Source organism: Rana temporaria, chromosome 3 (assembly GCF_905171775.1).
Source record: "Rana temporaria chromosome 3, aRanTem1.1, whole genome shotgun sequence".
Classification (NCBI taxonomy): Eukaryota; Metazoa; Chordata; class Amphibia; order Anura; family Ranidae; genus Rana; species Rana temporaria.
In genome coordinates this window covers 431825311-431851541 of record NC_053491.1, presented here as the reverse complement: position 1 = coordinate 431851541, position 26231 = coordinate 431825311, and the positions used below count along the sequence as shown (strand labels likewise).

General features: G+C 46.6%; 1 protein-coding gene across 1 annotated transcript in view; it reads left to right on the top strand.

The window, feature by feature from the left end:
• The first annotated feature begins 9473 nt into the window (after nt 1-9473).
• The window catches only part of LOC120933243 (adhesion G protein-coupled receptor E3-like), a 115648-nt gene continuing 98890 nt past the window's right edge, over nt 9474-26231 (top strand). Inside the window, exons 1-2 of the mRNA XM_040346346.1 lie at nt 9474-9688; nt 17660-17695. Of these exons, the coding sequence (XP_040202280.1) occupies nt 9658-9688; nt 17660-17695 (67 nt within the window). The 5' untranslated portion in view covers nt 9474-9657. The remainder of the gene's footprint in view (nt 9689-17659; nt 17696-26231) is intronic.

The following is a 26231-nucleotide window of genomic DNA, read 5'->3' as shown; positions in this document are numbered from 1 at the left end:
AAATTCGGCTGTCAAACCATCTGGCCCTGGTGTTTTCTTGATGGCCAGTTTCTCAATAGCCCGGATTACCTCATCTGCAGTGATTTCATCTGTCAAATTCATCAAAGGAACATTACTTTCCAGTCCTGGTGTAGAGTCCAAAAAACCCAACATCCTTGTCCGATCAAGGTTCCTTCCTCCCAGGAGATCGGCATAGTATGACCTGACAACCTCCAGGATCCCTGACCTAGACTTCGTCAGAGAGCCCGTACTGTCCTTCAGGCCATTGACCGTCTTAACTGCTACGCTCTGTTTACAGTTCTGGTAAGGGTCAGGCGAATGGTATTTCCCGTAATCCCTCTCCTGAACCAAAGAGGCGTGCCGGTCATATTGATGTCTCCTAAGGAGGAGCTTCACCTCAGAGATCGCCCCAGAATCTCCTCCATTCGAAACAAGGCGGTCAAGTTTCCTCCGCAAACGCTGGTAGGCGATATACTTATCCTGCTGCTTCTTTTTCCCTATGGCCTTGAAAAGCCCAACAGTCCGCTGTTTTACAAGCTCCCACCATTCTGACTTGCTGTTGCAAAAGTCTAGGATCGTTACCTGTGCTTGAAAAAAATCCTCAAAGGATTGTCTTACTCTCTCGTCTTCCAGGAGGGTCGAATTCAATCTCCAGATACCCCTCCCCCTAGGTGGAATGTCTGAGGCATTCAGAGTCACAGATAGAATACAGTGATCAGAAAACTCCACTGCCCGACACACAGGTGCCAAAAAAGCAGAGTCTCCCTTTAAAAAAAACCTATCTATCCTACTCTGACTATTACCTCGCTGAAATGTGAACCCCGTGCTGTCTGGGCAGCGCTTAATGTGCGCATCTACCAGACCTGCTTCCCTAACTATCGTATTAAGAAAAAGGGTGTCATAGCCCAGCTTATCTCTGACACCTCTCCTGTCTTTAGACCTAGTAATGGTGTTGAAATCACCTCCAAAGATAACCTGCTGGGCCGTAAAAAGAAAAGGCTTAATCTTTGTAAAGAGGCATTTCCTGTCCCACTTTGTCTGGGGGCCATAGATGTTAATCAGGCGCAGGTCCTGCCCCTTCACAGAGACGTCCAAGACCATGCATCTCCCAATCTCTACCTCAATTACCCGCCGGCACGTTACCATACCAGAAAAAAGGACTGCAACCCCGCTGTAAGGCTCGGCCGCAAGAGACCAAAATGAGGGACCACGCCTCCACTCCTTCTTTGCCAGATGTACATCGGCCAAACTACTCAGATGGGTCTCTTGCAAAAACAAAATGTCAGCATCAAACTCGCTGAGCAAAAATAAGGCCATATGACGAGCACTTACTGATCTTAAGCTGGCAACATTAATGGTTGCCACTTTTAACGGAGTGGGAACTGCCATTAGGGTAGTTGAGGCAGCCGTTTCTTAGCCTGACTATTCCGTCTCCCTGGAGAACCAGCGCGCTTTGCTGCACCCTGGCACTCATCATCCATAGAGGATGCAGAACTGAATGAGTCCCATTCCTCATCATCAGCATCATCATCATCATCATCCTCATCAGACAGTACCTTAAATTTATTTGCCAAAGGCAAAACCTCAGGACTTAAGGTAACTGTATCTCCTTTTTTTTTCTTCCTTTTGCCCCTCCTCCTCCTATCCTCCAACCACTCCATATCATCCTTGGACAAACTAGAGTCAACAGCCTCCCCACACCTATCCTCCACTTCACCCCCCTCCCCCCCACACTCCCTTCCCTTGTCCACCACCAGGCCAGCCTCTTCACCATCCTCCCCACTCCTCTGCACCCCACGATCCTTAACAGGAACCCTGCAGCGTCGAGGGAGGGGGACTGGCACTGCACTTGATGCACCAGCACCTCTTGCTGCCTCTGAAATTTTAGAAGACACTGACACACTAGGTAAACGCACAGACTGGGGCACCACAGACTGGGGAGACACGGGCACATTGGGTGTTGGCACAGACTGGGACACCACTGACTGGGGCACCACGGACACATTGGGAATTGGCACAGTCTGGGGCACCACGGACACATTGGGAATTGGCACAGACTCAGATGGACTCACAGGCCCTCCAGCTGTTGAGCTCCGAGCATCCTCCATGTCCAGGCGGAAGAACTCTCTCATGAGCTCAGGCCTATTGTGCACTGCCTCAGGACACTGGCTATAAGGATGCCCCACTGCATTGCACAGATTGCACCTTATGATGTTACAATCCTTAGCCAGATGTCCTATACCCTGGCACAGAGAGCACTTCATCACTGGACAGGAGGATGCAAGGTGACTTTTGTCTCCACATTTATTGCAGAGCTTTGGTTGGCCCGGATAGAAGATGGTCAGCCTGTCCCTCCCCAGGAAAGCTGAGGATGGCAGATGCTGGACGACATTATCAATGATCTTTAGTTTTAACTGAGCAGACCATCCCCCCGTCCATATTCCCCGGTCATCCAGAATCTTCTTTAGGGGGCCCAGGACGTCTCCATACCTCCTCAGCCATATACATAGATCCCCCGGTGGTATGGACTCATTGCGGACCAGAATCGTGACCACTTTAATGAGTGGCTGGCGGGAGACAAGTTTGGGCATGAGCCCCTTCCAGTCCGGCAGGCCCCTACACACACGTTCATATTTCTCCCAAAAAATGTCCAAAGACTCCGGGCGGAGAAAGGACAAATCATACTCATAGGAACCTGCCGGACTGATCAGGGCGAAGATATCTGCGGGCGTGAACCCCATCTGCAGAATCTTATCCACCACCGCCCTCCTATGTGGGGGGATTCCACCGCCTTCCCACCTCAGCTGCACAACATTCCTCCTTTTAAACAGGGAGGAAGACAACCCATTCCCATGCTCCTTCCCTGCTTGTTCCCCCTTCCCAGATCCTGCAGCAGCAACACCAGCATACGATTTCCTTCCACCCCCAGCATTTGCAGTCCTGTCCTTAGACACAGTCACACCTGCCGGCAAAGCGTCTGATTCAGCTGGGATTGTATTAGCAGAGGCAGGACCCACCCCCTCCCCCCGCTCTGTACACACAGCTCCAGTCCTGTCCAATGCAGACTTCTGCTGAGTTGTGGCACTACTGCACCCAGCATCACCTCCATCATTCATAGTTACAGCCGCTGTGCCTGGTCCAGGCAAAGTCACTGTATTGTCCATGGACCTCTCCGCAGACTGGCAGTTATCAGGTGTAGGCTGTACATTGTCTATGGGCTGACTGCCTGCAGCACTACAACTCTCAGCAAGTTTATTGTCAATAATAAAGTTCCCACCACCATCCTGCACACACACTGTACCTGCTTGCTGGGTTGTCACCTGTGCGACTTTATGGCTGGGATCAGAGCTTCCCTCAGCTGCTGCAGACTCCATGGTGGATCTTGCTCTCTCCACAGGATTGGAAACGGCGTCCATCTTGACATCACCATCCGGGGAAGCCGCATCTGGAGGGGATTCCAGCTTGGCTATGAAATCCAGCATGGCAGGACCTTCACCCTCCTGAGATGTGCCACATTGCTGGGGTGTGAAGGGGGCAGAGGGCTCAGCGGATGTCTGAGGTGTTGAACTGATGGGCTCATCCTCCGGGCCCACCTTCTCACTCACCGCCGACCCTGCCTGTACCTGCATCTCCTCGCTGGCTTCCCCATCCTCCATGCATGAAGCGGCTCCTTTTCTCATGCGATTAAATCGCTCCTCATTCCTATATTTTTCTTTAAATATTCCGCTGTTCTCCTTCAGAGAGCTCACCAGTTCTTTCTGCTTCCTTACAGCTTGTTCCAGGTCCTTCAGCTCAGGCCTCAGAGCCGGTCTTTTCTTACTGTATACTTTAGCACAGATCTGTTTTTTCTTCCTGAACTCAGCCATCAAGACCATCAATCTCTCCTCCTCCTTCTCAATCCGCTTCAACTTACTGACAGTCCTCTGTCTGAAGGCTGACAGGGACTCATCTTTCCTTTGGGTAGGCCCAGAATCTTCCACAGGCCTATCCAGGGGGGCCCCGCCCGGCTCTTCCCCAGGATCCAGCATCCCTCCTGGGGGAAGAGAAGCCACTCCAGCCCCTGGTCTCTGGAGCACAGGAGCAAAGGAACCAGCAACCACACCCTTCACTGACAAGGAGTGGAATGGCAGTTTCCCACCATCCCTGTGCTGAGTTCCCGGGTCTGTACACCCGCTGTGCCCATTATGAGGGGTTCCCACCATCCCTGTGCTGAGTTCCCGGGTCTGTACACCCGCTGTGCCCATTATGAGGGGTTCCCACCACCCCTGTGCTGAGTTCCCGGGTCTGTACCCTCCGCTGTGCCCATTATGAGGGGTTCCCACCATCCCTGTACTGAGTTCCCGGGTCTGTACACCCGCTGTTCCCATTATGAGGGGTTCCCACCATCCCTGTGCTGAGTTCCCGGGTCTGTACACCCGCTGTGCCCATTATGAGGGGTTACCACCATTCCTGTGCTGAGTTCCTCCTGCTTCCTTCTTCCCCCAGCACAGCACATTGCCACCATAACATTGCCCACCGCATCATCCCCGGCACCACAACCAGACCCAAATGTCAGGGTACACTAGTTCATTATCAGTGCGGTGACAACATCAGTGCGGTGACAACATCAGTGCGACAACATCAGTGCGGTGACATTAGTGCGGTGACAACATCGGTGCGGTGACAACATCAGTGCGGTGACAACATCAGTGCGGTGACAACATCAGTGCGGTGACATTAGTGCGGTGACAACATCAGTGCGGTGACAACATCAGTGCGGTGACAACATCAGTGCGGTGACATTAGTGCGGTGACAACATCAGTGCGGTGACAACATCAGTGCAGTGACATTAGTGCGGTGACAACATCAGTGTGGTGACAACATCAGTGCGGTGACAGTGCGGTGACAACATCAGTGTGGTGACAACATCAGTGCGGTGACATTAGTGCGGTGACAACATCAGTGCGGTGACAACATCAGTGCGGTGACAACATCAGTGCGGTGACATTAGTGCGGTGACAACATCAGTGCGGTGACAACATCAGTGCGGTGACATTAGTGCGGTGACAACATCAGTGCGGTGACATTAGTGCGGTGACAACATCAGTGTGGTGACAACATCAGTGCGGTGACAACATCAGTGCGGTGACAACATCGGTGCGGTGACAACATCGGTGCGGTCACAACATCAGTGCGGTGACAACATCAGTGCGGTGACATTAGTGCAGTGACATCGGTGCGCTGACAACATCGGTGCGGTGACAACATCAGTGCGGTGACAACATCAGTGCGGTGACAACATCAGTGCGGTGACAGTGCGGTGACAACATCAGTGCGGTGACAACATCAGTGATCAGTGCGGTGACAACATCAGTGCGGTGACAACATCAGTGCGGTAACAACATCAGTGCGGTGACAACATTAGTGCGGTGACAAGATCAGTGCGGTGACAACATTAGTGCGGTGACAAGATCAGTGCGGTGACATTAGTGCGGTGACAACATCAGTGCGGTGACAACATCAGTGCGGTGACAACATCAGTGCGGTGACAGTGCGGTGACAACATCAGTGCGGTAACAACATCAGTGCGGTGACAGTGCGGTGACAACATCGGTGCGGTGACAACATCGGTGCGGTGACAGTGCGGTGACAACATCAGTGCCCAGTGCAGAGTGGGGGGAGGTACAGATGATCAGGCATACAGAGCGCATCTCTGTCTGATAGGTCTGTATGTGAGTACACTGAAGTACAGCCCCGCCTCCCTGCACCAGAATTGTAACACACAGTGCAGAGCGATGTTTCTATGTACAGGGAGGCGGGGCTGTACTAGGAGCTGTGTTCACACATACAGATCTATCAGACAGAGTGAGATCCGCTCTGTCTGTCTGATGATCTGTATCTCCGTGCACCGTAGACAGACAGGGGGGGGAACGGACGGGGGCGGTGCTAGGACGGGGGAGGAGTTAGAGAGGGAGAAGAGGAAGGACACCACCTCTATGGGCGGCACTGCCCTCCCTCTCTCCCGCCCCCCGAGATGTTCAACTACGGCTGCGATGTTCAGCCCAGCCTCCTGGGATTGAAGACACACATCACCCAGGAGGCATAGCAGCGCTGGATGTGGTGGGGGGGCCATTCCGCCGCGGCGGGGGAATAAGACACTCAGGGATAAAAACGTGAGTTTTTAAAAGAAAAAAAAAAAACATCCCAAATGTATTTAAAGGGGCAGTGTAAAAACGAATGCTGAAAAGTTGAAAAATAGGGTGGAACTCCGCTTTAAGATGAAAATTCTATCAGTCCTTTTGTATTATTTGCATAATTCCCTGATCTGGGTCCCCTGTTCATATTTTAAGCATGCAAATAGTTTGTTTCGTTCCTTTTTATGGTCTTCATCTCATCCCAGAATAGGCCTCCGTACATGCAGGAACCTCTAGGACAGGGAGGTCTGGCATTTCCAGACCTCTTTGAATATTTTTTAGTGGGCCAAATGGTTGTTGCCAGGCGCTGGCTGTTGCATGGTGATGGGGATGTAGCAACGGTACTTGAGGCTGCTCTCATGGGATCTTACAAGAGTCTTTACTGTCTGGTTGTCAGGGCTTCCTTCTCTGTGCTCAGGTTGCTCAGCTGTTGGTTAAAGCGGGGTTCCAACCACAATAAGCATTTTTTAAATGTATGTCCTTTCATCATGCGTTTTTATAAATTAAATCCGGTCACTTACTATTTTACAATCCGCCGCCGCTCCGCATTGTTATTCAAAAAAGATAGTTTTATAAACTATGTCCAACCGTTGTCATTTTGCTTGTGGGCATTGTGAAGCCCACAAGCACTTACTTCCTGGAAGTCTTGGATGGGGAGTGATAATTGGGTAGTGCACTGCATCCTGGGAAATAATGACACACATTTCCCAGGAGCATTAGAGGGAGATGATGTCAGAATCTTAGGTGATTCCAAAGGCAGATTTAGTGGGACCGCATAGCAACAGGCATTTCCAGATGAGTAAAAAACATAATTTTTTTCTTTTTTAGGTCTAATGAGCACAATAATGAAAAAGAAAATTTGGGATGGAAACTCCACTTTAAGTGCCAGAACTCATTGTTCCACAGTGGCATCCCCTCTTGGATATTTAAACTACCTGGTTCATTTCCTCAATTGCCTTAGCCTTGGTCAAACATATCTAGAGACTTCCTGCTGTGTTCCTGTTGAAGACTTGCCTGGCTGACGTACCTTCTTGTTCCTGATCCTGTCTGCTGCCTCTGACTATGCTGATCTCTGGCTCCCTGATTTCCTGACTTGTTCTGACTACCAGATTTGGCTACCGAACTCTGGCTATGTTTTGACTACGTTTTTGCCAGCTGTACCATTTTTACCATTTTATTAAAAGGTGTGATTTTAACTGCATTTTCTGTCTCCGTCTGTTTCATGGTTCTTGACACTGGTTTATTGGGGTTTCTAAGTGTCATCACTTTTGACTGGGTCGATGCGTGCTACAAATCATTCATGGGACAGAGTACAGGTGTTGATGTATCCCGATGCCCTGGAGTGATCACCGGACACTCCCTCATGGTTCATCCCTAGATTATCCCACTTTGGTGCAAAGGGTTAAGTATATGGGTGAAGGGAGGGGGGAAAAGGGATGAAGGTTATTGATAGGTTATTGATAGAGTGAGTAAGAAGGAGGGTCCCATTGTGCTTTGTGATCTGCTGGTCCCCTCAGTCTGTACAGCTTCAGGAGAGAAAAAGTCCCTCCCTCCCGGCCTTGGGCTAGAATTATTGCTCTTGCTCTAACAATCGTGGCAATGCCTCACATGTGTGTGTTTTTTTCTTATTTATTAATTATTTTTTTTTTTTTTACACTGTCTCTTTAAAAGAATAATTTCTAAACACTTTTATTGCTGTCACAAGGAATGTAAACATCCCTTGTGGCAGTGACAGGTTTATGGAGAGATCTGGGGTCTAAAAGACCAGAAACCCCTCCTCTGCACTAGAAAGTATTCAAAATGCCAAGTGCTGGCTGGTGGCTCAGGTCTCCTGGGATGGGAGACTCAAGGCAGAGTGACCGAAGGCAGCGGAAGGGGGGGGGGGAATAGGTAGAAGGAAGCCCAACTAACCCCCTGAGCCTAACCTGGATGAATGGGTGCTGAATTGGCTCCTGATAAGGAAGGAGAATTTTAGACACCCAGTCAGTCTGCAAAAAGGGATTGTGGAGCTGATTATATGTTAGTGGTTTGATAAGTGGCAGCTGGTAGGTTTTTTCTTGGGGGGGTGGCAAACAATCCATCCACTGAAACTCCCCCTCATCCGGTCGGCCGGCTGGGTCGCGGGGGCACAGGAGGCACAGTCCCCCCATCTGTCAGTCAGGCCCCGCACTTACCCCATCTCGTGGGCAGTGCTCCGGGGCGACCGGCGTTTCCTCCATTGGTTCCCTAGCAGCTTCTTTCCATGCTGTGGGCGGTTCCTCCCTCGGTTCCCCAGTGACTTCTCTCCGGGCTGCAGGCATTTCCTCCCTCCTTTTCCCAGCTGCTTCTCTCCGGGCTGGGGGCGTTTCCTCCCTCAGTTCCCCAGCGGCTTCTTTGCCGGCTGCGGGCGTTTACTCCCTCCTTTACCCAGCAGCTTCTCTCCGGGCTGGGGGCATTTCCACCCTTGGTTCCCCAACAGCTTCTCTCCGGGCTGCGGGCGTTTCCTCCCTTGGTTCCCCAGCGGCTTCTCTCCGGGTTGTGGGCATTTCCTCCCCCGGTTTCCCAGTGGCTTCTCTCTGGGCTGCGGGCGTTTCTTCCCTCGGTTCCCCAGCGTCTCCTACACCCTCCTTCTGGCAGCGGCCAATCAGATCTCATCGACTTTCGGCCAATCAGGTGACGGGTCTCATGACCGCTTCCTGATTGGCCGGAAGGAGAATCAGTGTGAAAATAGCAAATATTTATTCACTATTGTTACACAACTGGATGGGCTCGGAGCACAGTGCTCTGCTTCCCGAGCCCACCCTTTTTTCAAGCCTATTAGAGCCTCTAGCTGTAATCACGATCTTCAAAAAAACACCCCCTCCATTGGAATCTATACAGGGAGCCGGACGCATGTATAGGGGGGGCACGCCTATGCGCCCCTAATGGGCAAGCCGCCACTGTGTTTGATTGCTCAGTGTTTCATAGTCAAGCTGTGGCTGATACATAATATTAAAGTATCAACCCAGTCAAAGGGATTTATGTTGTCGGAGTGGTTCTTTAAAGTAATGTTTTTTGCTAAGAGAGAAGTGTAGAAAACAGTAGATCAGTCATGAGCCTGAAGAGTGATTGGAACTGTGTTTTGCTGTGAGGAAGCTATTGTAAAAAGGATCTAGATAATCTACTCAGTTGCTCCTATGGGGGGTAATGCTACAGATATTATCAGTGAATGACTAATAAATGAAAGATACAACATGGTGACAATTTCATTGGACCACTTTCCTATTTTTTCTGTGGAACTAACATTAATTAAAAAAAAACACACTTCTCTTGTTTTGTGCTTAAAATTGACTCTGTATTGTTTAGTACATTCTTTCAGGGGACAGTGCTACACATCTTCTCTTTTTTTGGAGAGCGTAGGAGGAACTGTTATGTAATCGGTGTGGTTCCCCCTGGTGTGGAGAGGTATCCTCCCAGTTTAACATTTACATTTGTAAGCTTCTCTGTGCATCTGTATTATACACAATGATGTGTTCCAGGAGACAACTGCTGTGGGGTAAGTGTGTTAGAATTTTGGGGGTTTTTGGAGAATAGGGGGGGACATGCACTGATATTTGTGGCTAAAAAAGTTACAGAAAACCTTTAGGCTGGGTTCACATATGTGCGGCTGTGGTTTGCAGTCTGGGGTCTGGTGCGTTCCTGTTCACCAGTTCAAGTGCGATTTGGGTGAAAATTATTGCCTCAATTCGCACCTGATCCGGACCCAAAAACGCACAGGACCCTTTTTCAAAAGACACCGTGTCCTCCCTGGACATGTGTGAACCAGCTCCATTGAGAGACCGTCACATTCACATGTCATGTCAATTGGATGCGGTTTAAAATATGCATATATGTGAACCCAGCCTTAGGACTTGTTTACATGTGCAGTGCCCTCTGAAGTCCAAGTGAGTTGGATCCTTCTTTAGTAAAGCATTTGACAGGCCGTGAGGAGGCCCTTGGACATGCGGCAATACCACACCACAGCATGTGTTGCGTTGCAGTTGCAGCGCGACCCCATAGACTTGCATTGGCCATGTTAGGCAGCGGTAATGCTCGCCAAATGAAACGTGCTGTCAGATTGTCACTGTGATATAGCTTTTTCATGTTGATATATATTTTCTGAAACACTGACCCATAAGGGCTTGCCCACACTAGTGCAGTGACTGGCTTTTTTCAACACTGGAAGAATGCCAGTCACCGGTAGGGCAGATAGAACAATTGTTTTCTATGTGCCCTATACACACTGCAACGCAGCCCGGAAGTGCAGAGTGGACAGGAAGGCATCACAGGTACCGCACAGCAGCGCAACGCACCACATAGATATGAACGAAGTGTCATTATCTGTACTTCAAATAAATGTGAAAAAAAAGGGGGGACTGCGTAATGTGATAAAACAAACATCACACCACCCCCTGCCATACAGCAAAGACAACTGCTTGCACACCAAATCAGAACGTTTCCGTGTGTGGGCAGTGTGAATGGGCCCTAATCCACAGGCAGATCAGGAGATTTCACGGTATCCTGCCTTTGCTAGTGAGCGTGCTTGCTGTAGGTCAGAAAGTATTATAGCCACTGGAACTGCAGCCAGACAACTAGCATTTTACACATCCCTGATGGCAATTTACATCTCAAGCCTCGTACACACGATCAGATATCTGATAGAATCCTATCCGATGGATTTTTTCGTCAAATATCCGATGAAGCTGACTTTCATCAGTCTTGCCTACACACCATCAGTCAAAAATCCGATCGTGTCCAAACGCGGTGAGGTACAACACTACGACAAGCCGCAAAAAATTAAGTTCAATTCTTCTTCCTGCTGGTGATCCCTTTAGTGATGCATCCTAGAATTTTATTCACTAGTATTATTTTTGGCAGCAAATTTAGATTTAGTTTAACCCTCCTGGCGGTAACCCCGAGCGTGACTCGGGTTGGATTTTTTCTGCTGCGATCGGTATCCCCGAGTCACGCTCGGGGTAGATATGCAGAGCCTGCAGCGTGCGCTGGCTTACCTTGTCCTGGATCCAGCGATGTCACCGCGCTGTGTGAGCGAGCGGGACCTCGCTCGATTCACACAGCGTCCTCCTGTGCCGCCGATCTCCGTTCCCTGCGACGTTACGACGCACGGGAGCGGAGAACGGCGCCAAATTCAAAAACGTAAACAAACACATTACATACAGTATACTGTAATCTTATAGATTACAGTACTGTATGTAAAAAAAACACACACCCCTTGTCCCTAGTGGTCTGCCCAGTGCCCTGCATGTTCTTTTATATAATAAAAAACTTTTTTTCTGCCTGAAAACTGTAGATTGTGCATAGCAACCAAAAGTGTCTTTTTATGTCAAAAATTGTTTTAGATCAGCTAAAAAACAGCGATAATAAATTATAATAACTTGCAGAATTGTGCGATAGCGATTTGTGGGGAAATTTGTCATAAAAAAAAAAAAATAATGACAGCGACAATTCTGCAACTGAGCAAATTTCAGTGATTTTGAGTTGATTACATTATTGAATAATTTTTATTAGAATTATATTATTATTTGTTATAATTATTTATAATTATTTATTATATTATAATTTATCTTTTTGTTTTTAAAAAAATGTCATACCCGGGATGCCTATTAGACTCTTGTTTGGTCAGATTTAAGTGAGTTATTCCTAAAAATTACAGGCCTACAGTATAAAACGCCAAATTTCCTTGCAAATAATTGTACTGCTTTTGGTACGTAATTCCAGACAGAATCATACCGCCAGGGAGGTTAAAGCCTCATACACACAATCGGATTTTCCGACAGGAATTGTGTGATGGCAGGATGTTGTCGGAAAATCCGACCGTTTGTATGCTCCATCGGACAATTTTTGTCGGAATTTCCGACAGCAAATTTTTGATAGCATGCTTTAAAATTTTCCAACAACAAATGCGTGATGTTGGATTTTCCGATCGTGTGTACACAAGTCCGTCGGAAAAAAATCCAAAGTACAAACACATATGCTCAGAGGCAATGCTAACCAGACAACATTAGCAGAAGTTGCCCAAAGGGTGGCTCTAAAGAGCTGAAAAACCATGTCGTTTCATGTTTGGTGGCTAACAATTCTTTGCCGTTTGTATGCCATACAAGTTCCTGGCCAACGCCCTTCAGACAAAATTCCGAGGCTTTAGTCTTTTGACTAAAATTACATTTTAGTTTTAGTCCCATTTTAGTCTTCTGCAATTGTTTTACTTTTAGTCGTATTTAGTCGACTGTGGCCTGGATTCACGTAGATGCGTGTAACTTTGTGCGGGCGTAACGTATCCTATTTACGTTACGCCTCCGCAACTTTTACAGGCAAGTGCCGTATTCTCAAAAGAAAGTTGCGGCGGCGTAGCGTAAATAGGCCGGCGTAAGCCCGCCTAATTCAAATTGTGAAGAGGTGGGCGTGTGTTATGTAAATTAACCATGACCCGACGTGATTGACGTTTTTAACAAACGGTGCATGCGCCGTCCGTGGACATATCCCAGTGTGCATTGCTCCAAATACGCCGCAAGGACGTATTGGTTTCGACGTGAACGTAAATTAAGTCCAGCCCCACTCACGGACGATTTACACAAACGACGTACATTTTTCAAAATTCGACGCGGGTACGACGTCCATACTTAAAATTGGTACGCCGCATGTACGTCACCATATAGCAGGGGTAACTTTATGCCGGGAAAAGCCTAACGTAAACGGCGTATCTGTACTGCGTCGGCCGGGCATACGTTCGTGAATTCGCGTATCTAGCTGATTTACATATTTCTAGGCGTAAATCAGCGTACACGCCCCTAGCGCCCAGCGTAAATATGCAGTTAAGATCCGACGGCGTAAGAGACTTACGCTGGTCGGATCTAATAGAAATCTATGCGTAACTGATTCTAATGCCCCGTACACACCATCACTTTATGTGATGAAAAAAAATTACGTTTTTAAAAACGTCACTTTAATTGACCGTGTGTGGGGGAAAACGTCGTTTTATGTCTTGTAAAAAACGACCAAAAAAAATTGAAGCATGCTTCAATTTTATGTGTCGTTTTTCAAAAGTGCACTTTTTACTTCACAGAAATTGACCGTGTGTAGCAAAAACGTCCACGCATGCCCAGAAGCTACTTATGAAGCGAGCTTCAATGGAAAAACGTGGTGAACGTAACCTCACTTTGCAAGATCATTGTGAGAAAAACGATGGTGTGTAGGCAACTTCGTCTTTGAAAATTGAAGTTTCAAAAACGTAATTTTTTACTTCACAGAAAGTGTCGTTTTTTTTCATCACATAAAGTGATGGTGTGTACGCGGCATAAGAATCAGCCGCATAGATACGACCGCTCAGACTCAGAGATACGACGGCGTATCTGGAGATACGCCGTCGTATCTCCTTTGAGAATCTGGGCCTAAATCTCCAGTACATTTAAGTCGACTAAATTCATTTTAATCGTCTAAAATCTAATGGGTGTAGTTATAACTTATAATGCATAATTTAAGCATTTCTCTACAATTTCCAAACTCATTATATACTGCTGGAGTAAAAAAATGGAATATGTTATTATTTATGGTATTAAGGTTTGAACATGCACTACAGACCAGTTTTCATTTTGACTAAAGTGTAGTGTTAGTTTTAGTCTTATTTTAGTCATCTCAATTGTTTTAGTTTTAGTTGTATTTTAATCGACTAAAATAGTATTAATTTAGTCTACGAAAATGTTTTAGTCGACAAAATTAACACGGCTATTCACTTTCTCACAGGGCAACTTTTTAATGCCTGGGCACAATTTTGCAGCTTTGACATGTGTTAGTAAAACCGTACAAATCATCACAACTACTTGTGCATCCAGGTGGATTAAACCACATTTTTTTACAAGACAAATTGGCCTTTTGTTTTGTGTTAAATGGTAATAGATTTCACCTGATTATTTTATTATTATTATTATTATTCAAGGAAAAGTGTCCCAAAATTGTACAGTAAATCATTTTTTATTTTTTTTATGTAGCTGTATATTTCTTGCTACTACCATAACCATAACCTACCACCAAATAACAAGCCAAAATAAATTCTCCTGCTCCTGACGATCACAGCAATACCACCAGACCTTTGACCCTGAACTTGACCTTTGACGCTTACTTAACCCAAACAGTGTCTGTGGCACTGACCAAGATCAAACATTGATCTAGCTATTTTTATGCAATTTCCGACGGGAAAAGTTCCCGTCGGAAATCCAGAGGGGAAAGCCGAGAACCTGCTCGGTAACTTTTCCCCCTACACACGGCCGGTTTTCCTGTCGGGAAAACTCCGATGAGAGCTTTGGTCGGGAATCCCGACCGCGTGTATGCTCCATCGCAGTTTTTCCCATAGGAAAACTGCCAAAAAACGCGGGGAAACGTCCGCCGGAAACTGGCGGTTTTTGACAGTTATGCTTTCGGAAAAACTGCGAGGGAGCATACACACGGCCGGGATTCCCAGCCAAAAACTCTCCTTGCAGTTTTCCCGTCGGGAAAACCGGCCGTGTGTACGAGGCTTTTGGGTCAAGGTCAAAGGTCAAAGTTAGGGTCAATATTATTATTTTTTTATTAGTATCAGCATCTGTTAGTTTCAGTGTCAGTATGTTTTCGATAAAAAAAAAAAAAAAAGCAAAATGGGCACTATTGATTTTGTACTATGGGTACAAACAACAGGTAACATACACATATGTGGTATCAGTGTGATCGTCAGCAGCAGGAGAATTACATTTGGGTTATTCTTTGGTGGAAGAATATGGTAGTAGCAAGAAATATACAGCTACATTTTTTTTTTTTAAAGGGGCAGTCAGACTGTGGAGAAAACAGCTAGATAATGCTGCATGTCCTCCAGCCAGCTCCATCTGAATTGCGATAGCTTCTAATGTACACTGTGAGAAATCTCAGTACAGGAGAGAAGTCTGTACAACTACAGTAGGGAAGACTGAAGGGAACACAACACTGTGTTTTGTTTGTATGGACATATTTTGCACATTGGATCTTATGTGTATCGGTGTGCAGTCATCCAATCTTTATCTCTGCTATCCCACGCTACGAGCTGGACTAGCACCTGACTTCTGAATTATGTGGCAGACCTATCTGGAGCCATGCATGATGTTAAGACTGAAGGGAAGGCTGGACACTGAAGCGAATAGCCCAAATTTTGGTTTCAGGTTTAAATGAAGTATGCATAGCTCCCAACTGTCTCTCATTTTGAGAGACTGTGCCTCTTTTCAAACCAAATCCTCCTGTCCTTCATTCTTCCTCATCTGTTCATCCTTTTAGTCTAGAGCAGGGGTCTCCATGCTTTCTAAACAAAGGATCAGTTTACTGTTCTTCAGACTTTAGGGGGGCTGGACTGTGTCCAGTGGGAAAAAACAATCCCGGATCTTTGGTATTATGGAAGTAATAGTTGGTTTCAGAAATGATGCCCCATTGTTTGTGTCAGTGGCAGGAATTATGCCTCAAGGGCCAGATAAAGGTAAGAAAAGGGCCACATCTGGCCCCAGATCGGCAGTTTGGAGACCACTGTTCAAAAGTAATGCACTCACATTTAAACAGCAAAAAAACAACATATTATATGGAAAGCAATGTTTCAAACCAACAAGATGGCCAAGGTCCATTTCGGTGCACGATGATGTCACACGCTAAAGCTCCACCCTATGCGTTTTGTCATCAATAGATGTCGTCAGGGACATCTATATAATATGCTGGTTTTATGCTATTTAAATGTGAGTGCATTACATTTGAATACTTTTTCGAATTTTATTCTTTCTACACTTTGAGATGGCTTTGCTGTTTTTCTGATCTATACCTTTTGGAGAATTATTATCATTTAGGTGAGACAATCCTGGTACCTGGGAAATTGATGCAAATTATGTGAACCAGTGGATCCCATTTAAGCCATTGGGCATCTGATTGTGCTGCTTGACCACTGTTTATTTGGTGGTCAAAACTATTTGGTAAGAGGCTGTGTGTGATAACTGTTAGTGTAGGATTTCTCTGGTTTATGTCACACTCTTTAAACACCCTTTTCAGGCTGATTATGGTTTTGTCATCTATTGGCCACCCTAATGCCGCGTACACACGATCGGTCAACCGATGAGAACGGTCTGATGGACCGTTTTCATCAGACCAAACCGATCGTGTGTAGGCCCCATCGGTTATTTATCCATAGGTTAAAAAAAAGCAATCTTGTTTTAAAATCCTTTGTAGGAATGTCCATCGGTTAAAAATCCAGGCATGCTCAGAATCAAGTCGACGTATGCTTGGAAGCATTGAACTTCGTTTTTTTCAGCACGTCGTTGTGTTTTACGTCACTGCGTTCTGACACGATCGTTTTTTTAACCGATGGTGTGTAGGCACGACTGATCAGTCAGCTTCATCGGTTAACCGATGAAAACGGTCTATGAGACCGTTCTCATCGGTTTGACCGATCATGTGTACGCGGCATAAGAGGACTGGTAATGGACTTACATAAGATCTATTAAACTATGCCACCTTTTAGATTCACTTGGTGTGAAGTTTTTTTTATTCATTTATTTATGCATTATTATATTGTGATTATATGTTATGTTTAGCACTGAGCTTATTTGCCTGAATTGTTCTTAGTTTGTTGACTGCAAATTGTGCAAGCTGCTTTTATTGTTTTTTTTTTTTGTTGTTGTTGACCTAAGCGCAGGTATTATTTGGTACACTTTAACACTTTATAAGCAGTTACAGCAAACAGTTATTTTTTTTACTTTTGGGAAAAAGGTTTTGCACAAATAGATAAAAATGGATTATTGCGTTAATCCTGCTAGTGTTAAATGGTATGGCTTATCTCTGTAACTGATACATTCTGCTGGAGAGCTTGAACTTTTGAAAAACAGCAGAATTACTGGCCAGATCAGTGGATGAAAATAGAAGCAAGGAAGCCAAAAAAAGAAAAATAATGCAGCCATCACATCTAAAAAATGGTAAGCTGCAATATAATTAATGTTTGCTTTTGGGTTTGAAACCACTAAGTAGGTGAAGTAACAGGTGTCCCCTAGGAAGCATAAAAAAAAACTAAATAGGTTCCATACCTTCCATGTTGCATCCAGAACTGAAAAAAAAAGTTTTGGCTGGAGTTTATCTTTGTGTTCCTTCAGATGGGCCTCTGCGCTCCTGTCTCTGTGCACCCGCTCCTGCCCGCATGTCAGACTTTGCAGTCATCACATGTGCATCCACTTCTATGGGCTGCCTGCATGCAGCTAAAAGGTGGATGCACATACATCTGCCAGCAGCTCTGCATGGAGGACAGGATTAATCGTCAGTCTGAATGTGTCCTTATAGATAATGTCAAACAAGCAGTTGACAAAATGTATGGTAGTGGAAACAATTGTACAGAACTGCAGTCATAACAATGTAAAGCCAAATATTATAGAATGAGATTACCTAAAATACAGAAAACACAAATTGTATCCTAATAAAAAAACATTTTTTCTGATTATCTCTTCAGGTGCCTGTGTTCTAATACTCTGGATTAGTGTGACAGGTGAGTTTCAGAAAAATACATGCTTTCAATAGCCGTACTATTAATATCATGCTGTATCATCAAGGGCTTATTACAGTACACTTCGGGCCAGATCCTCAAAAGAGATACTCCGACTTAAGTGCTGTTCAGTCTGTGTGTAACTTTGGAAACGATCCTCAAAAGGCTTTTTCCAAAGTTACACAGAAGATCCGGCATGTGTAATTGATTTACACTGCCTAATTTTAGGATGCAGTACCGCATCCGCCGCTGGGGGCATTTCGAGTCGAAATGCCGTTGCTAGTATGCAAATTAGCACTTAAGGCGATCCACAAAGCTTTCTAGCTTCTTTTTTGCGCCGTAAGTGTTATTTTGCAAGTGTAAAATTAGGGCTCGTTTTACAAAGTGTAAAGTTAGTCACACCTTGTAAAGGCCCATTGCAGCGACGGCATTTGGTATGCTTTCCCGAGGGAGAACTCCACGTCAATTTGTAAAAAACAAAACCGGCATGGGTTCCCCCCCAGGAGCATACCAGGCCCTTAGGTCTGTCATGGGTTGTAAGGAGACCCCCCCACGCCGAAAAATTGACGTAGGGGGTCCCCCTACAATCCATACCAGACCCGTATCCAAAGCACGGTACCCGGCCGGCCAGGAAGGGAGTGGGGACGAGCGAGCGCCCCCCCCCCCCTCCTGAGCCGTGCCAGGCCGCGTGCCCTCAACATGGGGGGGTTGGGTGCTCTGGGGCAGGGGGGCGCACTGCGGGCCCCCCCACCCCAGAGCACCCTGTCCCCATGTTGATGAGGACAGGACCTCTTCCCGACAACCCTTGCCATTGGTTGTCGGGGTCTGCGGGCGGAGGCTTATCGGAATCTGGGAGTCCCCTTTAATAAGGGGGCCCCCAGATACCGGCCCCCCACCCTAAGTGAATGGATATGGGGTACATCGTACCCCTATCCATTCACCTGGAGGCAAAAAGTAAAAGTTAATAAACACACAACACAAGGCTTTTTAAAATAGTTTATTATTCTGCTCCGGACGCCCCCCCTGTCTTCGTTATTAGCTCAATTACCAGGGGGGGCTTCTTCTTCCGCTCTCCGGGGGTCTTCTTCCACTCTCCGGGGGTCTTCCGCTCTCCGGGGGGGCTTCTCCGGACTCCGGGGGGGCTTCTCCGGACTCCGGGGGGCTTCTTCCATCTTCTCCCCTCTTCCGCTCTTGACTCGGCGAACCCCGGTTCTTCTGCAGCTGTCCGGTGCCTTCTTCTTCAGCGCTGGCTGCCTGCTATGTTTGTGTGTTAGCTCGATTTCAAACAGGCAGCCGGCGCGGTCTTCTGTGACGTCAGGGTCTTCTGGTCTTCTGTTCTTCCGATGTTGTCTCGTCGCCTGTTGTCGCTGTAATGATGGAAGCGCGCCTTGCATCACATTTATATAGGCATCACCGTCCCATCATGCTCCGGTAGGTACCCACGTGGTGGGTGCACGTGGGTAGGCACCCACCACGTGGGTACCTACCGGAGCATGATGGGACGGTGATGCCTATATAAATGGGATGCAAGGCGCGCTTCCATCATTACAGCGACAACAGGCGACGAGACAACATCGGAAGAACAGAAGACCAGAAGACCCTGACGCCACAGAAGACCGCGCCGGCTGCCTGTTTGAAATCGAGCTAACACACAAACATAGCAGGCAGCCAGCGCTGAAGAAGAAGGCACCGGACAGCTGCAGAAGAACCGGGGTTCGCCGAGTCAAGAGCGGAAGAGGGGAGAAGATGGAAGAAGCCCCCCGGAGTCCGGAGAAGCCCCCCCGGAGTCCGGAGAAGCCCCCCCGGAGAGCGGAAGACCCCCGGAGAGTGGAAGAAGACCCCCGGAGAGCGGAAGAAGAAGCCCCCCCTGGTAATTGAGCTAATAACGAAGACAGGGGGGGCGTCCGGAGCAGAATAATAAACTATTTTAAAAAGCCTTGTGTTGTGTGTTTATTAACTTTTACTTTTTGCCTCCAGGTGAATGGATAGGGGTACGATGTACCCCATATCCATTCACTTAGGGTGGGGGGCCGGTATCTGGGGGCCCCCTTATTAAAGGGGACTCCCAGATTCCGATAAGCCTCCGCCCGCAGACCCCGACAACCAATGGCAAGGGTTGTCGGGAAGAGGTCCTGTCCTCATCAACATGGGGACAGGGTGCTCTGGGGTGGGGGGGCCCGCAGTGCGCCCCCCTGCCCCAGAGCACCCAACCCCCCCATGTTGAGGGCACGCGGCCTGGCACGGCTCAGGGGGGGGGGGGGGGGCGCTCGCTCGTCCCCACTCCCTTCCTGGCCGGCCGGGTACCGTGCTTTGGATACGGGTCTGGTATGGATTGTAGGGGGACCCCCTACGTCAATTTTTCGGCGTGGGGGGGTCTCCTTACAACCCATGCCAGACCTAAGGACCTGGTATGCTCCTGGGGGGGGAACCCATGCCGGTTTTTTCTTTGAAAATTGGCATGGAGTTCTCCCTCAGGAATGCATGCCGCTGTCATTTTTTTTTTCCCCGACGCAACTTTAAGCCGTCGCGATCCTCAAAACTCGGCGTAACGTAACTTCGCGCATGCGCAGTACGGCCGACGCGCATGCGCAGTACGGCCGGCGCGGGAGCGCGCCTCATTTAAATGGGACTCGCCCCATTTGAATAGGAACGCCTTGCGCCGGCGGAATTTTAGTTACACAGCCTGAAATTTCTAGATAAGTGCTTTGTGGATCAGGCACTTAGGTAGAAACTTTAAGCCAGTGTAACTTAAATTGGATTTTTTAAGTTACGTCAGGTTTTTGTGGATCTGGCCCTTTATTCTTTAAAATACAGCAGCCAGTAATACATATACATTCCCCACCAGTTTGGATACTGACAACCAATCCGCAGAGGACAAATGGGGTGTTTTAAAGTGGAGTTCCACCCATAAATATAACATTACATCAGTAGTTTTAAAAAAAATTCATTAGTCCTTTACGAAAAAAAAATTTTTTTTAGATGCCTTCAAAATGTTGTTGCTAGGCAGAATAATTAATCTTCCCACTTCCTGCACCTAGGTGCTTAATGCTTCCTGACCTACACCGCACAGACTCCTGGGAATGTAGTGGGTGTAACTTTCCAGGAGTCTGTGCACTCCCCAGTCTCAAAGAATCATGTGACTTGGACAGCACAGGTGCTTAAACCTGATCTGACAGGCTGAAATCCAGGAAGTCATACAGTCTGGCTTCATGATGCCCACACTTAAAGCGGTGGTTCACCCTGCTGAACAACATTTCAGCATAAAATTCGGCATCGTAGCGCGAGCTACAGTATGCCGGTCTTACATTTTTTAACCCCGTACTCACTGTTTAATCGTACATAGACGATTCCGTCTGCCACGGGGAATGGGCGTTCCTAGCACGAGGGAGGGTGATTGACGGCCGACTCTGGCACGTCACGCTCCCCAAAGACAGCCGGAGTAGGTCTCGGCTCTTCACGGCGCCTGCGCACAGGCTATGCGCAGGCGCCGTGAAGAGCCAAGCCTATTTCGGCTATTTCCGGAGAAGCGTGACGCGCCAGAGCCGGCCGTCAATCACTTTCCGTCTGGATTGGAACGCCCATTCCCCGTGGGCAGACGGAATCGTCTAGGTCGGATTAAACAGTGAGTACGGGGATAAAAAATGTAAGACCGGCATACTGTAGCTCGCGCTACGATGCCGAATTTTATGATAGAATAAAAAAAATAAATTATTTTTTTTTATTCTAGGGTGAACTCCCGCTTTAAGATGGCCCCAGTCAATTTCTATTTTATAAAGTGTCTAAATGCTGTAACAACCTAACAAAACGGACCTTAGTTTACAGACTAACTTTACTAGAATACATTAAGCTTGTGTATTACAGGGGTATTTATATTTAAAAAGTGAAATTGTGGCCGGAACTCCGCTTTAAGATGTGCAGTTAAAAAGCAATTGACTTATCTGACTTTAAAGCCAAACAGTATAAAAATCCACCCCAAACCAGCGGGTTTAATGGGCAGAGCTGGACAGAGTATAAAATTAAATTACAAAATATGTACATTTCTCTTTTCTTTCTTTTTTTTTTTTTTTTGGGAAGCTAAAAATAAAATATTGAAAAATATTGAAAATATTTAAATTGTATGCAGTCCTCTATCCAACCCGAAGACAGGGTTGCCAACCTCCTGCAGCATTTTTTACTGACAAAACAGGGAAAATTTACTGGCGGAGCACATTTTTTACTGGCAAGCTGAGAATTTACAGAACTCCTTGAAAACTAACACCGTAAATATTTGAACAGTATAAACATGATATGGAAACACTGATAATACCTTTAACAAAGTAATTTGCTTCATTTACACTTAAAAAGTCAACACAGCATGAAATTATCAGCCCCTGATATTTACTGGCAGTTGTAAAAAAAACATATTACTGATTTTTACAAACTGTCAGTAAATGTATTTCTGTTTATTTAGAAAAGTGAATTACGTGAATGTATTCACAGCTTTGTCAGGTCAGGACAGGTAAGGTTTTTGTTTGCACAAGAAATAGCTGCATCAATAGCAGGTACCCCCCCCCCCCCCAATTTCTTAGTGAAACCTTCCTCCATAGGATAAAGGAGGGAAAACTGTCTAGGAGGAGAAAACAGTTTATCTGGGTGAACCCAGTCATCATACATCAGTTTATCCAGCAAGGGATGAACTGCAAAGGTGCATGCAGCCTGTGGGGATTTCCAAGATCCCAAAGAGGAAACTAGAAGCTTCAACAGGAGGCAATTTGTAAGTGGCACGCACCATCTCTGCATAATATTGCACCTGCATCTTTAGCGACTGAGAAGTCGCAGGAAACCTCTCATCCTCTGAGTCCTCAGACTGCACATGATCCTCATCTCCTGATTTTTCACCCTCAGAAGGCTCATCTGAAAAGAGAGCCAGAGCAGATGAAGGGGATCTACCCCATTTTCTGCTATTTTTCAAGGAGATTGCGACAATATTAGCAATCCTTCCTTCCACGCCATCCATAGCAACTTTTAAAGCATCCTCAGTGACGTATACAGGAGCTGCCATAGGAGAAGCTGCAAAACCAGACAGGGGCTCATCCTGTGAGGCTGCTATCAGGCTAACAGAGGGGGATGGTAAACTGCAGGCAAGCTCAGAATCCTTAGCCGTACGCAGGGATTTTCTGGTGCCTTTTTTATTCGCCCTAGACCCTCTTTTTGGGGACATAGTCCTTACTGCAAAGCAAAGGTACTATCCACAAATATAAATGCAATCACTGTTGTGCTATAGTCTTACAATACACAAAACTTATCAGCTCACTGCACAACCTGATGCCAAGTCTTAGGTTTGCCTGATTCAATCCACAGGGATGCTTACAGCCTACAGCTCTGTGTCCATGCTGCTTTACAGAAGGCTCTGGCGCGCTGGGCTTTTGAACCAGCCTCTTGGCACACAGGTGTCCTGCATTGTGCACAGGCATTAGCAACCACTTTGGGCCCTCCCCCTATCCATGTCTCCATACTGTCAGAAACGATCATTTCCGGCGCGCGAACGTTCGCACGTCGTGGCGGTGCCCAGGAGATGAGGGAGGGTGGGAGAGTTACTGAGGGGCATCTGTGGACCCCTGTATGCATATTGTGGCAGAACCTGCAGCATAAGGAGGTGAGTGATGTTATTATGACCGACTTCACTGAGCATGTTTATCCTGGAAGGTTATGTAAGAAAACACCAGGTTGCACCTACTCCTCCAGTGGTGAAAACCAGGAAAGACATCCTACTCCACTTTTTACCTGATCCACGCCGCAGGAAAGCTACCAAAAGTAGTTCCAGCTTTCACCCATTCCAGCGTACACCAAAGTCTGGATCCCAGAGCCCAGACCTCCGCTGAGAGACATTACAGGCAAACCTTGTTTCTTCTTACATGAGGCCTGGGTACCAACCATCTTAGGCCTTTGATATCAGCCCAAGGAATGGATCCGGTTATAGCTCCTAGCTCTCCGCAGCCAGACCATCAAAAGAGCATTTTTCTTCTTAGCACATGTTGAACGTGACCAACCACCTTAACACTGGCAAAAAACTGAGGTACTCTCCATTTGGGAGGGGTTATATAGGGGAGGAACTACATTTTTAATTGGGTTTGCCAGTGTCCAATCACCTGTGGTGACTACATAACCCATTAAGTAATTAAGGCTCTGTGTCCCGTGATGTATGATCAAGAAATTTACTTTTCAAAGAATACCCCATTATGCAAGAAAAAATTAAAATAAAACAGGAGTTTTGCTCTTGTATGATTGGATAATTAAGCCATCATAGCTTCAACTAATTCTCTAAGCTAAATACAAATTCACTTTGCAGCATTATATGTCTCCCATCAAAGTCTGCGACCTATTCAGCTCAGTGACTTGAAAAGTAGTGAAGCCTTTTGATAAATATAAGTACCAGGAAGCTAGTATTTTTAAAAGTAAGCACATAGGGGTAGATTCACGTAGATCGGCGTTTCTTTGTGCGGGCGTAACATATCCTATTTACGTTACGCCTCCGCAACTTTTACAGGCAAGTGCCGTATTCTTAAAAGTTGCGACGGCATAGCGTAAATAGGCCGGCGTAAGCCCGCCTAATTTAAATTGTGAAGAGGTGGGCGTGTGTTATGTAAATTAGGCTTGACCCGACGTGATTGCCGTTTTTCCCGAACGGCGCATGCGCCGTCCGTGGAATTTCCCAGTGTGCATTGCTCCAAAGTACGCTGCAAGGACGTCATTGGTTTCGACGTGAACGTAAATGACGTCCAGCCCCATTCACAGACGAATTACGCAAACGACGTAAAAATTCAAAATTCGACGCGGGAACGACGGCCATACTTAACATTGGTACGCCGCACTTACGCCACCATATAGCAGGGGTAACTTTACGCCGGGAAAAGCCTAACGTAAACGGCGTAAATGTACTGCTTCGGCCGGGCTTACGTTCGTGAATTCGCGTATGTAGCTGATTTACATATTCTAGGTGTAAATCAGCATACACGCCCCTAGCGGCCAGCGTAAATATGCAGTTAAGATCCGACGGCGTAAGAGACTTAAGCCGGTCGGATCTAATAGAAATCTATGCGTAACTGATTCTATGAATCAGGCGCATAGATACGACGGCTCGGACTCAGAGATACGACGGCGTATCTGGAGATACACCGTCGTATCTTGTCTGTGAATCTACCCCTTAGCAAGTAAAGCCTTCTTACATTTTTTTAAGTGTTAATTTGTGCTTTCATGTTCTGTTTCAAATGATGCTTTATACATTAACATTCCTCTTTAGAGCAGGGGTGACCAACTTGTGGCCCAAGATGGATATGAATGCGGCCCAACGCTAAATCATAAACGTACTTAGAAATTTAGATTTTTTTGAAGGACTTTTTTGTAAAAATGCATTTACACTTAGCGAACACATGCATCCAAAGAAAAATTTGACAGTGTCTCTTTACTGAACTTTTATAAGTTACCGTATTTATCGGGGTATTGCGCGCTCCGACGTATAGCGTGCACCCATAAAGTGGAACCGCATTCCCGTAAAAAAAAGATTTTAGTACTTACAGTTTTGGTGTCTTGCGCGGCGTCCATCGGCGGCTTCCTCGGGTCCGGCGTCCATCTGCGGCTTCGGTGGTGTCCTCCTCGTCGGGTCCGGCGTCCTTCTGTGGTGTCCTGTCCGCTTCCCGCGCTGAGTTTGAACTACTGCGCCGGCATATACCGAGCGCAGTACACTCGTGTATAGTCGGGCAGGCTCGGCTCCTCTCGCGGTCACGTCCTGGACGTCCTGTACGTCCAGGACGTGACTGCGAGATGAGCCGAGCCTGCCCAACTATACACGAGTGTACTGCGCTCGGTATATGCCCGCGCAGTAGTTCAAACTCGGCGCGGAAAGCTGGTATCGGCGTATATCGCGCACCCACGATTTTGCCCTGTATTTCAGGGCAAAAAAGTGTGCGGTATACGCCGATAAATACTGTATATCTTCCCAAAGAAAAATATCCCACTTTTCACAATCACAACTTATTCATGTCATCAGTTTTCGGTAGAACCTATATTTGCAAGCAACTATTTTCAAGGATGAGGCACACAAAGAGCAAAATTAGAGCCAAAATATCTGATAGGCACCTTGAGAATTTATTGGGAATTGCTGCTACATTCATCAAACCAGATAAAGATGTGTTTATTTATATAAAACAGTGTCAAATATCATACTAGTTTTACGTTGCTCTCCTTTACTTTTATAATAAAAAGAGTTACAAAAATATTACGTTTTATCACTCAGAAAGGTACATTATTTATATCATGATTGTTACCTTGAGATTTGCCCGACTTTTTCTGCTAATCGGCTATCCTTATTGTTGTTGTATTTTATGTGTGGCCCAAGACAATTCCTCTTTTTCTAATGTGGCCCAGGAAAGTCAAAAGTTTGGACACCCCTGACTAAGAGCCAGTTTAACCAGTATGGTCACCTGACTTGGCACCATCCACAGGCAGCTTAACTCTTTAATAGGACCCAGAAGTTTAAAGTGATTGTAAAGTTTCATTTTTT